Consider the following 17,997-nt stretch of genomic DNA (forward strand, 5'->3'; position numbering starts at 1 on the left):
TACCTATGAGGCAACTGCTTCAATTTGCCTAATGGCAGAACCAGCTTCACAAAAGGTCCATTTGAAAATGCAACTCTTCAAAAGAGTCAATTCCCATTGTGCAAGGATCAACTTAAGGGATCCATGTTGGATTATGGGAGGAAAAGAAGAAGAACCAGTCACAAAGGCCAATTGTCTTGCTGAAGATTCAGAAAAAGCGATCAAAGGAATGAAACTCCTCGGTTTGGAAAAGACAATGCGAGGCAGCCGTCCCTGGCAATGAACGGCCTCCTTTATTGCGCAGTAAAAGTTATTCATAGATCCTTCCACTTCGAGAGCGGAGGCGTCATCCTCAATAGAAGTGTCGGCCGGCATCGGCGATGGACTCTTTCTGCAGCCGCATCTCTCCTACCTTCCTCCTTTCTTTTGAAGCGTTATTCAAAATGGCAAGAAAAGGAGGACAATGGGACAATGAGATCAAAGAGGCAGCGAAAGAAAAGTTCATTTTCTCGTCAGCTTTGGTAACCACAAATCAGCCATTTTCCAGGCATGTGAGTGTACCTCTATGTTGCAAAGGATATCAGATATCACTTCTGTCAGAGAACCAGGTCTTCAAGGAATCTGTGGTTCCAGTTCCCATTGCAATAAGCAATAAACAAAACCCTTTTTGCAATTCCTTGGCCATTGCTCGCATGAGGATTTTGCAACTGACTGATGGAGGAACAATCTGCCACCGATTACAATGATGCCTGCTCTGAAGTGTGGATGTGATCTTTTATGGTCCTAATATAATTTTTAAATTAAGGATATCCCACTTCCTCGAAACTAGGGACAATGGATACATAACTGCCATGATATTGTAACTCCAAATTACACACCGTAATTGCCATGCAGGACTCTGACCTATATTATAGTTAATATAGCCTTGGCCTCGTTCTTAATCCAAGTGATGAAACCTGATAAGATGAAGACTTGGAAGGAACTAGGCAAGATCCTGAAATGTCAGTGACATTTCCAGTCTATCCTCTGTTTGGATATGCTGATGATCATGCCATCACCACTCAAGCAAGGAGCTTTGAAATGGTTGAACAGAAGCTCTCCAAAGCCTAGTGTTTCTCAACCTGGGGGTCGGGACCCCTGGAGGGGTCGCGAGGGGTGTCAGAGGGGTCACCAAAGACCACCAGAAAACACAGTATTTTCTGCTGGTCATGGAGGTTCTGTGTGGGAAGTTTGGCCCAATTCAATCCTTCGTAGGGTTCGAATGCTCTTTGATTGTAGGTGAACTATAAATCTTAGCAACTACAACTCCCAAATGTCAAGGTCTATTTTCCCCAAACTCTCCTACTGTTTACATTTGGGCATACTGAGAATTGGTGCCAAGTTTGGTCCAGATCCATCATTGCTTGAGTCTACAGTTCTCTCTGGATGTAGGTAAACTACAACTCCCAAAACTGAAGGTCAGTGCCCACCAAACCCTTCCAGTATTTTCTGTTGGTCATGGGAGAACTGTGCGCCAAGTTTGGTTCAATTCCAGCATTGGTGGAGTTCAGAATGCTCTTTGATTGTAGGTGAACTATAAATCCCAGCAACTACAACTCCCACGGGACAAAATCAATACCCTCCCCCAATCTGTTACTATTCATAACAGCAGCAAAATGAGTTATGAAATAGCAACGAAGCTAATTTTATGGTTGGGGGTCAACATAACATGAGGAAGAGTATTAAGGGGTCGTGGCATTAGGAAGGTTGACAACCACTGCTTTAGGTGCTCTTACTGCGTATTACAGGGAAAACCAGCTGATTCCTAATCCATCTAAAATGCAGATGTGTGCTATTTGTCTTAAGAACAGACAAGCATCTCAAGCTCTGAGTGAGGATTACTTGGGAAGGAATCCCACTGTAGCATTGCAGCATGCTAAAATACCTAGGAGTCACTCTGGACTGTGCTCTGGCTTATAAGAACTATCAAGCAAAAAGTGGGTGCTAGAAATAATATCATAGGAAAACTGACTGGCACAACCTAGGGATCACAACCAGACACAGTGAAGACATCTGCCCTTGCGCTTTGCTACTCTGCTGCTGGATACGCATGCCCAGTGTGGAATACATTGCACCACATTAAAACAGTGGATATGACTCTTAATGAGATATGCCGCATTATCACAGGATGTTTATGCCCCACACCACTGGAGAAATTATACTGTTTAGCTGATATTTCACCACCTAACATCTGCTGGAAAGTAGCAGCCAATAATGAAAGGACCAAGGCAGTGACATCTCTGACCCATCGTCTGTTCGGATATCAGCCAGCATGCTAATGAATTAAATCAAGAAATAGCTTTCTAAGATCTACAGAGATACTCGCAGGAACATATCAGTAAGCAAGAGTCCAAAAGTGGCAGGCTAAAATCCAGAACCTCAACTGATGGGTGATACCAAATGACAGACTCCCTCCTAGGCACACAGAAGACTGGTGACATGGAAAGTGCTGAATAGACTGCACTCTGGCACCATGAGATGCAGAGCCAACCTTAAGTATTGGAGCCACAAAGTGGAGTCATGCAAGTGTGGAGAAGAGCAAACCACAGACCACCATTACAATGCAGCCTGAGCCCTGCTACAATCGAGGACCTCCTTATAGCAACACCAGAGGCACTCCAAGTGGCCAGCTACTGATCAAAGGACATTTAATAGAATACCAAGTTTTAAAACTTTGTGTTTTCTCAAATACATCACAACTGTACCCTTGGTTTGCTCCTGATACCATAAATACTGAATACAAACATTAAGATGCCCCGTGCCATTGTATTTTCCATCTCTGCGTATGCTTTTTTATCATGTCAGGAGCAACTTGAGAAATTGCAAGTCGCTACTGGTGTGAGATAATTGCCCGACTGCAAGGATGTCGCCCAGATATTTGATGTTTTACCATCCTGTGGGAGGCTTCTCTCATGTCCCCATATGGAAAGCTAGAGCTGAGACAGGAGCTCGCCCCAGTCCCCGGATTTGAACCGCTAACATGGCAGTCAGCAGTCCTACCGGCACAATGGTTTAAGCCATTGTACCACCGGGAGCACCTATGTATGGTTGCGAAAGGAGAACTGGAACCCATTGGAAACACTGCCCAAAAGACCAATAAATGGGTCCAAGAGACCCGGAAGCTAAGATGACTAAACCAAGGCTGTCATACTTTGGACATATCATGAAAAGGCGTGATTCAAAAAGACAATAATGTAAGGTAGAAGGTGGTAGGAAAGGCAGAGGAGAATACTGCAGATGGATGGACTCAACTACGGAAAACACAAATGCTCTGACTTTGCAAGACCCGAGCAGAGGTACGGATGATGTATGTTTGCATTGCACATAACAGCACATGGGTCCCACTTTAGTTCTTCCTAAGGCAGTGGTTCCCAAACTGTGGTCCATGGACCCCAGTGGTCCACAAGAACTAATATATGGTCCACGACTTCACCATTACTATACCATTGCAACGAGAGCAACTGGTTTCGTGAAATCCTCTTATAGTGCCGAGGCCTATTAAATATGGTTTTCTGTGGGCAAGCAGATGGCAATTACTGAATGGCATATGTTCTAGAGATGATGTGGTGTATTCAATGCCATTTTCTGAATCAGCACCCCAAATAGCCAAACTGAATCTAAAGTTGACCAAAACTGATTCGTAACCCTTTTGGTACTAATGTTGAAGAGTGGTCCCTGGTCAAAAAATGGTTGGGAACCACTGTCCTAAGGAGTTTGCAAGACCCAAAATGGGGTCTTTGAGATCTTTTAGTCATATGGTCTCCTTTTATATATAGAAAAATGTTTGTTTTGAGTGACATCACAATTCAAAATCTGCTGGACCAATTGCCACCAAATTTGGCCACAAGACACCTACTAACTCAAGGAGTGACCATCATTCAAAAAATTGATTTTGTCATTTGTATGATGTATGTCTGCATTGCACATAACAACACATGTTCTTTTGTTCTTCCAAAGGCAGTGGTTCCCAACCTGTGGACCCCAGTGGTCTGCAAGAACTAAAATATGGTCCACATTTGGGAGTTTGTCATTTGGGAGTTGTAGTTGCTAGGATTTATAGTTCACCTACAATCAAAGAGCATCCTGAACACCACCAACGATGGAATTGAGCCAGACTTGGCACAGAGGACTCCCATGACCACTAGAAGGGTTTGGTGGGCATTGACCTTGAGTTTTGGAGTTGTAGTTCACTTACATCCAGAGACCACTGTAGACTCAAACAATGAAAGATCTAGACCAAACTTGGCATGAATACTCCATATGCCCAAATATGAGCACGGATGGAGTTTGGGGGAAATAGACCTTGACATTTGGGAGTTGTAATTACTGGGATTTATAGTTCACCTACAATCAAAGAGCATTCTGAATGATACCAATGATAGAATTGGGCCAAACTTCCCACGCAGAACTACCATGACCAACAGAAAAATCTGTATTTTCTGGTGGTCTTTGGTGATCCTTCTGACACCCCCTCTGCCCCCTCCCACAGGTTGAGAAATGCTGCCTTAAGGCCAACCAGTCCAACTCCCTTCACCAGGGCAAGAAAACATAATCAAAGCTCTCCTGACAAAGAGCCATCCAGCCACAGATATAGATATATATGATTCACATACACACATATATATGTATGTATATGACAGATATGGTATCATAGATTTGAAAGGGACCCGTAAAGAAAGACAATGATATGTTGCATGTTCCAGAGCAGGCAAACCAGACAATTTCTACATCAACACTGACAAAGAAACATCAAGAAATACTGTCAGGCCATTATATGCTAATCAAGGTGGTCAGTTGGAACATTCACACCTAGCTCCAACAGACAAGAGTCCTTTGTCCCACCCTGGTCATTCCACAGATATATAAACCCATTTTCCTAGTTCCAACAGACCTCACTACCTCTGAGGATGCTTGCCATAGATGCAGGCGAAACGTCAGGAGAGAATGCCTCTAGACCATGGCCATATAGCCCGAAAAAACCTACAATAACCCATCAAGAAATACTGTTTACTCATAAGCATAAAGAAATTACAAATATTAGAAACCAACACTTTCTCATGACTTTATTTTCCAGATCACCAGACTGGGCCACAGCAACGCCTAGTAGGGGACGGCTAGTAAGTTATATATGGTTGAAGGCAGTTAGCAATCAGTTGTTACTACTTATAGCACTGGTGTTCCTGTTTGTGCTACTGTTACTGTTCTATTACTGCCCTGAATAAGAAGAATACAGGGATGACAATAAGAGCATCCTCATTTAGCCCATTACGTACGAGCCATTTGCCAATGGGCACATTAAATAAAGTCATGCCCTTGGCTATGGCTCCTTTGCTTCCATTTTCTCTCCGTTCCTCTCCGTTCCAGCATTATTAAATACAATCACCCTCGCGCACCAAGACTCCCGACGACCACGAATCAATGCGGACGGAGTTTAACTGCTGCCCATAATCGTGCCTTCCTCCCAAAGTGAAAGCGGACGCAAAAAAATGAGAGTGTGACTCAGTTGGCAAATGCTCCGGAAAAGGGCCAAACGGGGCCTTTAAAAACGGCTCCTTTTTCCTCCCTCCGTCTCTCGTTCACTCGCTTTCGCGTTTAGTTACAGATGAGATTAATAAGGGTGCCAGCTTTTTACAGATGGCACTGCCGCGCTGAAACACTGAATTAATTGAGAGCTAAATCGAGTTAAAACCCGGGCTCCTTTCGGTGTCATTCAAAGCCGTGCTCAGATCCGATGCCAACGGCTTTCACAGAGAATAGAAAAAGGGGGAAAATGGCTGATCCTGGACTGAAAAAGAGAGAAGATTGAGCATTGGGCTACGACTCTGGAGATCCAGGTTCGAACTCCCCACCCGACCCTTGGTCATGGAAACAAAATGGACATGAAGAACTTTACTAAAAAGACAGGACGGGATCGACACTCCATTGTTCTCAAACCCAAACTTTGCTCATTGGGACTCATTCTATATAGACTCTATATTCAAACGCTTGGCGCATGACAATTCTGTCTCTCTCAATGCCCCTCCATTGCACTTTTTGTGGTCTTTCGGTAATTGACAAAATACATCTAAACATTACATTGGTTCCCAGCTCCACATCTGACCTATGGAAACCCAATGGGTTGCACTAGCTCAGATAGAGGGAAAGGAGCAAATCTATAATAGTGTTGTAGCTTAGTAGCAGTCACAGCAGCCAGGGGTTGATGGGTTCACTGATGCCTTAGAGCAGTGTTTCTCAACCTGCGGGTCAGGACCCCTTAGGGGGTCGTGAGGGGGTGTCAGAGGGGTTACAGTATTTTGTGTTCGTCATGGGAGTTCTGTGTGGGAAGTTTGGCCCAATTCTATCATTGGTGGGGATCAGAATTCTCTTTGATTGTAGGTGAACTATAAATCCCAGCAACTACAACTTCAAAATGCCAAGTCTATTTTCCCGAAACTTCACCATTATTCACATTTGGGCATATTAAGTATACATGCCAAGTTTGGTCCAGATGCATTCATGTCAAGTTTGATCCATGGTGCTCTCTTTGGTTGTAGGTGAACTATAAATCCCAGCAACTACAACTCCCAATTATCAAGATCTATTTTCCCCAAACTCCACCAGTGTTCACATTTGGACATATTCAGTATTTGTGCCAAGTTTGGTCCAGATGCATTCATGCCAAGTTTGTTCCACTGTGCTTATTTGATTGCAGGTGAACTATAAATCCCAGCAACTACAACTCCCAATTATCAAGATCTATTTTCCCCAAACTCCACCAGTGTTCACATTTGGGCATATTAAGTATTAGTGCCAAGTTTGGTCTAGATGCATTCATGCCAAGTTTGATTCATGGTGCTCTTTGATTGTAGGTGAACTATAAATCCCAGCAACTGCAACTTCCAAATGCCAAGTCTATTTTCCCCAAACTCCACCAGTGTTCACATTTGGGCATATTAGGAATTTGTGCCAAGTTTGGTCCAGATGCATCATTGTTTGAGTCCACAGTGCTCTCTGGATATAGGTGAACTACAACTCCCAAACTCAAGGTCAATACCCACCAAACCCTTCCAGTATTTTCTGCTGGTCATGGGAGTTCTGTGTGCCAAGTTTCATTCAATTCCATCACTGACGGAGTTCAGAATGCTCTTTGATTGTGGGTGAACTATAAATTCCAGCAACTACAACTCCCAAATTACAAAAGCAGTCCCCCCAACCGCAGCAGTATTTGGGCATATCGGGTATTCGTGCCAAATTTGGTCCAGTGAATGAAAATACATCCTGCATATCAGATATTTACATTACGATTCATAACAGAAGCAAAATTATAGTTATGAAGTAGCAACAGAAATAATGTTATGGTTGAGGGTCACCACAACATGAGGAATTGTATTAAGGGGTTGCGGCATTAGGAAGGTTGAGGCCTTAGCAAGGAAGCACGCTTGCGAATTAGAGCAGATAGTCAGCTTCGGAGATCAACATGGCTTTGAGGGAAGCAGAAATTCCAGGGCAGACGAAATGCTTTCATGTCTGTTAATTAGGAGCTAATGGATACTCTGCTTTCAGTTCAGGCAACGTGGCTTTCAGGTACAGCTAGGCCTAGGTTCTCTACTTATTGTATTCAAGCCTTCATTTTGGAATTGAGTATTCTGGGAGTTCTCCATATTTTGTTTAGTATTCTTGTTCAAGTTTTGCTTATGGATTTAAGCTGCCTTTGTATTTTGGGACTATTTTTGGATGGTATTGGTTTTGGATTTACAAGAGGCAATTGATTGCTAACTTTTTGGATTCTACACCTTATTTCATTATTCCTGCTTTTTTACAATATAACTTTTGTGCATTTTTGCAATAAACTGTTTGCTTCAACTCTGGACTCTTGTGTGATGTTTGCACCCAGTAAAGCCACAAAACCTTGGAAAACTACAACTATAGGTGGCTTCAGGCCTGGGGTGCGACAAATAGATTCGACTTAGGATCAATAACTTAATGTCATGGCCAGGTAACAAAACTAGGGCCTTTAGGGTTGAGTTTGGGTTTTCTGGAGTCCCAAATCCAGCTTTTCTGGCCCTTTATTCCATCCTTTATATTAGGCATTGGCGAACTTGGGCCCTCCAAGTATCTTGGACTTCAACTCCCACAATTCCTAACAACCTCAGGCACTTTCCTTTCTCCCCGCAGCAGCTTGAGCATTCATTCAACAGTATTGATGTACCCAAGACCTTGGGAAACTACAACTCCCAGGTCCCCACAGCATTGAACCCATGGCAGTTCAACTGGTGCCAAATGGCATTCATTCAATAATGTCGATGCACCAAAAATCTTGGGAAACTACATCTCCTAGGCTCCCAAGCATTGAGTTCATGACAATTCAACTGGTGCTAAATAGCATTCATTCAACAATGTTGATGGACGTAGTGAAGGCTTGAGATCTTGGGAAGCTGTAGCTCCCAGGTTCCTACAGCATTAAGCCCATGGCGGTTCTACTGGTGCCAAATGGCATTCATTCAACAATGTCAATCTACCCAAGATCTTGGAAACTAAAAATCCCAGGTTCCTGCAGCATTGAGCCCATGGCGGTTCTACTGGTGCCAAATGGCATTCATTCAACAATGTCCATGCACACAAGACCTTGGGAAACTGCGACTCCCAGGTTCCCACAGCTTTAAGCCCACGGCAGTTCAACTGGTGCCATATGGCATTCATTAAACAATGTCAATCCACTCAAGATCTTAGGAAACTACAATTCCCAGGTTCCAACAGTATTGAGCCCACGGCAGTTCAACTGGTGCCATATGGCATTCATTCAACAATGTTGATTTACCCAAGACCTTGGGAAACTACAATTCCCAGGTTCCCACAGCATTGAGCCCGCAGCAGTTCAACTGGTGCCAAATGACGTTCATTCAACAATGTCAATCCACCCAAGATCTTAGGAAACCACAACTCCTAGGTTCCTACAGCATTGAGCCCACAGCAGTTCAACTGCTGCCTAATGGCATTCATTTGACAATGTCAATATACCCAATGAAGGATTGAGATCTTGGGAAACTGCAGATCCCAGGTTCTCATAGCATTGAGCACATATCAATTCAAGTGGTGCCAAACGGCATTCATTCGACAATGTTGATGCACCCAGCAAAGCCTCAAAATCTTGGAAAACTACAACTCCCAGGCCTGAGCCCTGCCTTACCTTTTCCCAGTTCCGGGTTTGATTGAGAACGATGACCACCAGCCTGGGATGGGCCTGGTAGCCGTCTTCGGTGAAGGACAGGTCCCTCCCTTTCCAGGTCACATTCATCATAAATCTGGAAAAGAAAGGAAGAGAGGTGTTCAAAGCGGGATTAATGAGCTGCCCGGCGCTTAATGAGCAAACTAATTCCAACGTCGGATTAACTTCGGTGAAACACACCGCCATAAATCCTCCCCCCCCCCCCCTTGCTGTGCAGAGACAAGAGCGGAAAACGAAGGAAATGTTGGTTTTCGGGGATCGAAATCAAATCCATTACGATGAAGAACAGCAATGCTTGATTCCCGCACGATTCTGAAGCACACTCTTTGGGCGCATCTACACTGTAGACTTAAAGCAGTTCGGCACCATGTCGACTACCCTGGCTCAATGTAACAGAATCCTGGGAGTGGTAATTTTATACAATCTTCTTCATCAAAGAGTCTAGGTGCTTCACCAAACTACAACTCCCAGGACTCCATAGCATTGAGCAAAGGAAGCTAAAAGTGGTGGGAAATTGTATAGACCTCCCTGCATAAAGTATGGAAATGTTATTGTTGTTGTTGTTGTTGTTCATTCGTTCAGTCGTCTCCGACTCTTCGTGACCTCATGGACCAGCCCACGCCAGAGCTCCCTGTCGGCCGTCACCACCCCCAGCTCCTTCAATGTTATTGTTGGGGGACCACAATCAAGTACACACCCATGATTTCAAACCTGAAAGGAAAAACCCATTCGCAGCTTCAGAAAAGTTACTTTTGGTTTTCTGAATGAGAAAGCAAAAGAACTACTAAAAGAAACTTTATTAAATGGAACACCAGAAAAAAAGGATTTCATTTAGGTTAAAGTCAAAGTTCTCTTGATTATTATTATTATTATTATTTATTATTATTATTATTCAATATTGCTAATATAGAATACTATAGAACAAACAAGCATAAAACCGCAAAGGATTAGATAGAAGTCACCACTTTATTTATTTCTTTAAGGAATATATAGACTGGGTTGTTGTAGGGTTTTTCGGGCTATATGGCCATGTTCCAGAGGCATTCTCTCCTGACGTTTCGCCTGCATCTATGGCAAGCATCCTCAGAGGTAGTGAGGTCTGTTGGAACTAGGAAAATTGGGTTTATATATCTGTGGAATGACCACGGTGGGACAAAGAACTCTTGTCTGTTGGAGCTAGGTGTGAATGTTTCAACTGACCACCTTGATTAGCATTTGATGGCCTGGCAGTGCCTGTGGCAATCTTTTGTTGAGAGGTGATTAATTGTCCCTGATTGTTTACCTTCTGTTGTTTTGCTGTTGTAATTTTAGAGTTTTTTAAGAGATTTTGTTCATTTTCACGGTTTCCTCCTTTCTGTTGAAATTGTCCACATGCTTGTGGATTTCAATGGCTTCTCTGTGTAGTCTGACATGGTGGTTGTGAGAGTGGTCCAGCGTTTTCTGTGTTCTCAGATAATATGCTGTGTCCAGGTTGGTTCATCAGGTGTTCTGCTATGGCTGACTTCTCTGGTTGAAGTAGTCTGCAGTGCCTTTCATGTTCCTTGATTCGTGTTTGGGCAATGCTGCTGCATTTGGTGATCCCTATGTAGACTTGTCCACAGCTGCATGGTATACCGTATACCGAGAACAAGCCAAAAGAGTCAAGACAAAGACCCACCCAGAGGAAAAGTGTTCTTTCCAGACATCAAGGGAACCTCATCAGCTTCCCACATAGGGAAGCTGATGATGAAACACAACATACAAACTATTTAGAGACCCACCAAAAAAATCCAACAAATGCTACATTCAGCAAAGGACAAGGAGGATCCTCTCACTTCTGCAGGAGTCTACTGTGTGCCATGCAGCTGTGGACAAGTCTACATAGGGACCACCAAATGCAGCAGCATTGCCCAAACACGAATCAAGGAACATGAGAAGCACTGCAGACTACTTCAACCAGAGAAATCAGCCATAGCAGAGCACCTAATGAACCAACCTGGACACAGCATTTTATTTGAGAACACTCTCACAACCACCATGTCAGACTACACAGAGAAGCCACTGAAATCCACAAGCATGTGGACAATTTCAACAGAAAGGAGGAAATCATGAAAATGAACAAAATCTGGCTACCAGTAGTAAAAAAAAAACTCTAAAATTACAACAGCAAAACAACAGAGAGGAGACAATCAGGGACATTTAATCACCTCTCAACAAAAGATTGCCCCAGGCACTGCCAGGCCATCAAATGCTAATCAAGGTGGTCAGTTGAGACATTCACACCTAGCTTCAGCAGACAAGAGTTCTTTGCCCCACCCTGGTCATTCCACAGATATATAAACCCTTTTCCCTAGTTCCAACAGACCTCACTACCTCTGAGGATGCTTGCCATAGATGTAGGCAAAACGTCAGGAGAGAATGCCTCTAGAATATGGCCATATAGCCCGAAAAAACCTACAACAACCCAGTGATTCCCGCCAATACAATATATACAATACAATATATTGTATTGTATACAATACAATATATAGACAATACAATATATAGACTTTTTTTCTTTTTCTCTTCTTTTTCCCTTTTTTGCTTCAAATCTATTTTCTCTTCCCTCCTACTTTCTTTCTATATTATTGTTCTCCCACTTCACATGTAAAATTAAAATATTCCCTTTTTTCCCCCCTTCCCCTATTATTTCAAATAAAAATACATTTTTTTTAAAAAAGAAAAGTTACTTTTGGGAACTGGTTTCCCCCAAATTCAACATGCACTGAGATTCAAATCTACATTCATATTGGCCATATTTGAAGAGTCCCTGTCTCTTTCAAAAAAAAAAAAAGTAGGAAGCAAAAGACCATTTGAATGTCCCTCTCTGTTCCGAAGATCAGTCACTGGATCCCAGGCCTGGAAAAGAGGCTAATTTTAGCATCCTTTAATATCTGTTCAAGGCCATCTCTCATTCCTTAAAAGATCATTAATCACGCCTTCTGGACGTTTGCAGAAAAGGACAAAGAGGGAACGTACGTGAGACCAGTAGCCCCCGGATTCGGAAAGGACTATATAGAGAGGAAGGAGCTAGGATGATGCAGTGGTTGAATGGTTGGATTATGGGTTTGAATCACTTTTGCTCAGCCATAGAAGCCCAAAGGGCAAGTCATACTCTCTCAGTCTCAGAGGAAAGCAATTGGACTACGATGGCTTGGTGGAACACACTGATTACATTGAAAGACAATGAATCTTGTTGGAGCATGCAAGGAATCAGTTAATGTGTGTCAACTGTAAAATAAGATACATGAAGCTGATTGGTTGGGCAATGCCTGGGAAGCGGGCTGAGCCTGGGACTTTTGGTTGGTGTTACATTTTTGTTCAGGCTTGAGCTATGCGAGTGCAGAGAGAAAGAGAAGAAAATGGAAGAGAGAGAATTTGGAGACTGCTCTCATTTCATGAGCTGGCGAAGGAGTTTATCCACATGGACAAAGAAAGACTATTTAAAATATCTCATAAAAGGATGTTATGTAAGTTGACACAACTGATCATAGAATCATAGAATCAAAGAGTTGGAAGAGACCTCATGGGCCATCCAGTCCAACCCCCTGCCAAGAAGCAGGAATATTGCATTCAAATCACCCCTGACAGATGGCCATCCAGCCTCTGTTTAAAAGCTTCCAAAGAAGGAGCCTCCACCACACTCCGGGGCAGAGAGTTCCATGCTGAACGGCTCTCACAGTCAGGAAGTTCTTCCTCGTGTTCAGATGGAATCTCCTCTCTTGTAGTTTGAAGCCATTGTTTCACGTCCTAGTCTCCAGGGAAGCAGAAAACAAGCTTACTCCCTCCTCCCTGTGGCTTCCTCTCACATATTTATACATGGCTATCATATCTCCTCTCAGCCTTCTCTTCTTCAGGCTAAACATGCATAGCTCCTTAAGCCGCTCCTCATAGGGCTTGTTCTCCAGACCCTTGATCATTTTAGTCGCCCTTCTCTGGACACATTCCAGCTTCACATTGTGTATATTTATTTATTAACTATATTTATACCCCCCTCTTCTCCTCCCGAAGGGAGATTCAGGGCGGCCTAACAAAACATCATACGATGCTAGCATCATAAAAACAACCACAGTACAATCAAAATATCAACCCTAAAACAACAATTAAAACAATCAGTTAAGACATATCTATTAAAATTGAAATCCAAAAACCAGTCCGGATCAATTCATTGCCTTAAGTTGTGTGATCTTCTTCCACTTGTTGCTCACTGATCAAACTCTTGGTCCCATAACCAGGTCTTGATTTTCCTTCTAAAAGACAAAAGGGAGGTGGCCAATCTGATATCTCTAGGGAGGGCGTTCCATAGGCAGGAGGCCACTGCTGAGAAGGCCCTGTCTCTCGTCCCCATCAACCATGTTTGTGATAGTGGTGGGATCGAGAGCAGGGTCTCTCCTGAAGATCTTATACTTCGTGATGGTCCGTGGCAGGAGATACGTTCGGACAGGTAGTCTGGGCCAGAATCGTTTAGGGCTTTAAAGATTAAAACCAGCACTTTGAATTGTGCTCAGAAGCTGATCGGTAGCCAGTGGAGTTGGTGTAACACAGGAGTTGTATGTTCCCTGTACGTCGCTCCAGTGAGCAACCTTGCCGCCGACCGTTGGACTAGTTGAAGCTTCCAGGCAGTCTACAAAGGCAGCCCTGCGTAGAGTGAGTTGCAGTAGTCTATCCAACATGTAACAAGAGCATGGACCATCGTGGTCAAGTCAGACTTCTCTATGTTGTTATGAACTACAAAGAGTAAACTACTTGTTATTTACTGTTCACCTGTGTGGCATATTTTCGGCAAGGCAGTGTGTGGGCTGATCAAATGTGAACTACATGTGGATTATCTTATGTGCGTATGTATATATATTTGTGTGTGTATACAGTGAGCGAGAATATATTTTATAGTATCCACAGACATATAAACCCATTTTCCTACTTCCAACAGACCTCACTTCCTCTGAGGATGCTTGCCATAGATGCAGGCAAAACGTCAGGAGAGAATGCCTCTAGACCATGGCCATATAGCCTGGAAAAACCTACAACAACCCAGTGATACCGGCCATGAAAGCCTTCGACAATACATATTTGATAGTATATGAGTATATATAATATCCATATATTTTCAAAGCTAGATAAATAGATTCATACATTTGCATATATAGATATCTATACACTCATCCATAAATATTCATACTATATATATATTATAGATACACAGATTCATCCCTATATTCTCATAGATAGATAATATATAGATATATTCATCCATATATATATAGATTCATTTAGAGGCAAGAGATTCATGCATATATTTTCATAGACAGATAATAGAGATATACTCATCCATAAATATTCATATATGTATAGATCATCCATATATTTTCATAGATAGATATATTTATCCACAAATATTCATACAGATAGATTCATATATATTTGTGTGTGTGTGTGTGTGTGTATACACACACACACACATAATGCATACATATATATATATATATATATATATATTATATATACACATCCTTAAGGTAATTATATTGAAAAGGTGTTCGATTTCAGTCGGAATTTGACAAAGTAACACAGCCCCCTTGTGGCCACCAGTAGCAACGCAAGAGAAAAAAGTCATAATTTCCCTATAATTTCAAAAAAAAATATGAAAATTTCCTGTTTATAAACCCTTAGGGAGCCATGTTTGTAAGTTGGACTGGGCCGTGCCTTTTAGACGACAGCCTTCTGTTTCAATGGCAGGAATTGTACCACTGCTCCAGATGCTCTCAGGCTCCAAGTCCATCGTTCCTCAGCATTGAATCAGCTCTATGCTGACAAGCGAGTCAAGAGATCAATCAGGTCCCATCGATTCAATGAGTTGCTGTTGAATCCTAATCTCCCTATAAAAGCTTGCTCAGGCTTTCGGTGCAGTTTGATACCTCTCGGACTGTGCCTCCTTTCTCTTCCTAGTGCTGGCTTTTTCCCTTGAGCTTTGTTTGTGAGCTGCGCTGCGTTCATAACTTTAATCCCTCGCACCTTCAAATCTTGCAGGCCAGATCTTAATTGGAGCAATGCTCATTTCACGCTCGGCTGGCACCAGACTGGTGGAACCTGCCGGGTTTGATTCCAATATTTGGGGGTTTTTTAAATAGCCAGAAATGGCCCATGGAGATGTGGAGATAGGCGTCCTTTAGCTCGCCTCAATGGGAAAACCGCAGAGAATAAAGGCCTGCTTCATGTTTCCCAACATGTCAAAGACAAAAGGCCCCAGAACACTCCATTCCTACATTGTGAATTAGTGCTTGAATACTGATCTCCTATTAAATCCAAGGGGGATCAAGGCCTGCGCCCCGAACCCATGTATTCCAGTGCTGAAAAGGGAGAAACAGGCTGGACAAAAATAGAAAATATAAGCTGTAGTCCATGCGTGAATATTAGAGAGAAAATATTTCATGTTCATCACTTATATGTGACCCTTAAGGGAATATCTGAGATTCTGAAACGAGAGTTGGATTTGAATTCTGTTGCCGCTCTATTTCAACCTTTGTACCATACGTTTTGATGTCTGTGATTTATAGTGGTGCATTTTGTTGTATGTGTTTTGTTATATGTATTATTTTAATTTTTCTTGTATGTATTTTTATGTTGACGTGTATTGTACCCTGCCTGAGGAGAGGTGGGTAGCACATTAATTTAATTAGTTTTAATTAATGTTCTATTTATTGTTTTAATTGTTATATTGCTTTGTTATATTTTATGGCATCAAATTGTGCCAAATGTAAGCTGTCCTGAGTCCCCCTTCGGGGGTTGAGAAGGACGGGGTAGAAATGCTGGAAATAAATAAAATAAAATATTATTATTATTATTATTATTATTTACCCACCTCTCCTCAAGGCTCAAAGCTGGGTACATTATTATATATGATATAATATAATATAATATAATATATCATTATTATTATTATTATTATTAATAGAAAAGGGCAGGATGTATACATACACACTCACACTCTCTCACACACATAAAACATAATAATATAACAATATATTATTATTATTATTATTATTATTATTATTATTATTATTTACCCACCTCTCCTCAAGGCTCAAAACTGGGTATAGTATTATATAAATATAATATAACAATATATTAATAATAAATATATTGTTATATTATATATTATATTTTATATGTATATGTAAATATGTGTGTGTGTGTGTACACACACACACCTTATTTATATCCTGCCTTTCTCTACCCTGAGGGAGATTCAAGATGGCTTACAAGTGGCACTAACATAGTGCCTTAAAAACATAGAATATCAACATAAAATAAATTGGATTAAAATTAATACAAATTAAACATGATAAAATACATTCTAATGTTAAAAACACGCCATCCATGAATCAGAGTCTAGGCCATTCTGTAGTCAATTACACATTATTCCACTTTAAAGCTATTGCACTCCATTACTTCTCAAAGGTGGAGCCCTTGGTGGCACAGTGGGTTAAACCCCTGTGCCGGCAGGACTGAAGACAGGACAGGTCGCAGGTTTAAATCCGGGGAGAGGCGGATGAGCTCCCTCTATCAGCTCCAGCTCCTCATGTGGGGACATGAGAGAAGCCTCCCACAAGGATGATAAAAACATCAAATTATCCAGGTGTCCCCTGGGCAACGTCCTTGCAGACGGCCAATTCTCTCACACCAGAAGCGACTTGCTCCTGACACGACCAAAAAAAACTTCTCAAAGGTTATTGCACTACATTATTTCTCAAAAGCCTCCTGTATTTATTCATCTTTTGAAGGCTAGGAGGGAGGGGACTGATCTAATATCGCTTGGGAGGGAATTCCACAGCCAAGGGGCCACCACTGAGAAGGCCCTGTCTCTCATCCCCACCAACCGCACTTACAAAGAGGGTGGGACCGAGAGCAGGACCTCTCCAAAGATCTTACTCTCCAAGATGGTTTGGAGGAAGATATATTTATTTATTTACTTTACTTGTATACCGCTTTTCTCAGCCATCAGGTGACTCATATATGTTAGGACAAGTAGGCTGGGCCAGAACCATTTAGGGCTTTATAGGCTAAAGCCATCACTTTGAATTGTGCTCGATAGCAAACTGGCAGCCAGTGGAGCTGACACAACAGGGGGGGTTGTATGCTTCCTGTATGCTGCTCCAGTGAGCAACCTGGCTGCTGATCGTTGGACCAATTGAAGCTTCCGAACAGTCTTCAATTGCAACCCTATGTAGAGTGCATTACAGTAATCTATACGGGATATAACCATAGTGTGGACCACTGTGGCTAGCTGGCTGGCTGGCTGGCTGGCTGGCTGGCTAGCTATATATATATATATATATATATATATATATATATATATATATATATATGGCATGGGAAAGGGGAGTCCCATGTTTCAGGTCTCTCCTTGAATTGTTGCTTCGAGATCTCAAAGTGGACTAACTGCCTTCAAAGTATACTAGGCCCTCCAAGTGCATCTCCACTGTACAATTAACACACTTTGATACCACTTCTAGACACACCCAAGGTGAGCGCTATCTTTGGAGAGACCCTATGGCCTTGCAAATCTGCATCTCCCAGACATCCATAGCAGGGAGATATAGCGGTTCAAGTGGTGTCAAACTGCATTGATTTGACAGTGGAGATGCAGACAAGGAAGCTAAAATGTCTGTATAGAAATATTGTTTTAGGATCAGTGTGTGAGTGTGTGTGTGTCAACTTTAATCCAACTCTTTGGGGAATAATGGCTGAAGAAGCAG

General features: G+C 42.2%; 1 protein-coding gene across 1 annotated transcript in view; it reads right to left on the minus strand.

The window, feature by feature from the left end:
- Positions 1-17,997, minus strand: part of LOC132782098 (glutamate receptor ionotropic, NMDA 2A) — a 180,046-nt gene that overhangs the window by 46,209 nt on the left and 115,840 nt on the right. Inside the window, exon 5 of the mRNA XM_060786773.2 lies at positions 9,185-9,299. Within this exon, the coding sequence (XP_060642756.2) occupies positions 9,185-9,299 (115 nt within the window). The remainder of the gene's footprint in view (positions 1-9,184; positions 9,300-17,997) is intronic.

The sequence above is a fragment of the Anolis sagrei genome, chromosome Y (genome assembly GCF_037176765.1).
Source record: "Anolis sagrei isolate rAnoSag1 chromosome Y, rAnoSag1.mat, whole genome shotgun sequence".
In the NCBI taxonomy this organism is placed as follows: domain Eukaryota; kingdom Metazoa; phylum Chordata; class Lepidosauria; order Squamata; family Dactyloidae; genus Anolis; species Anolis sagrei.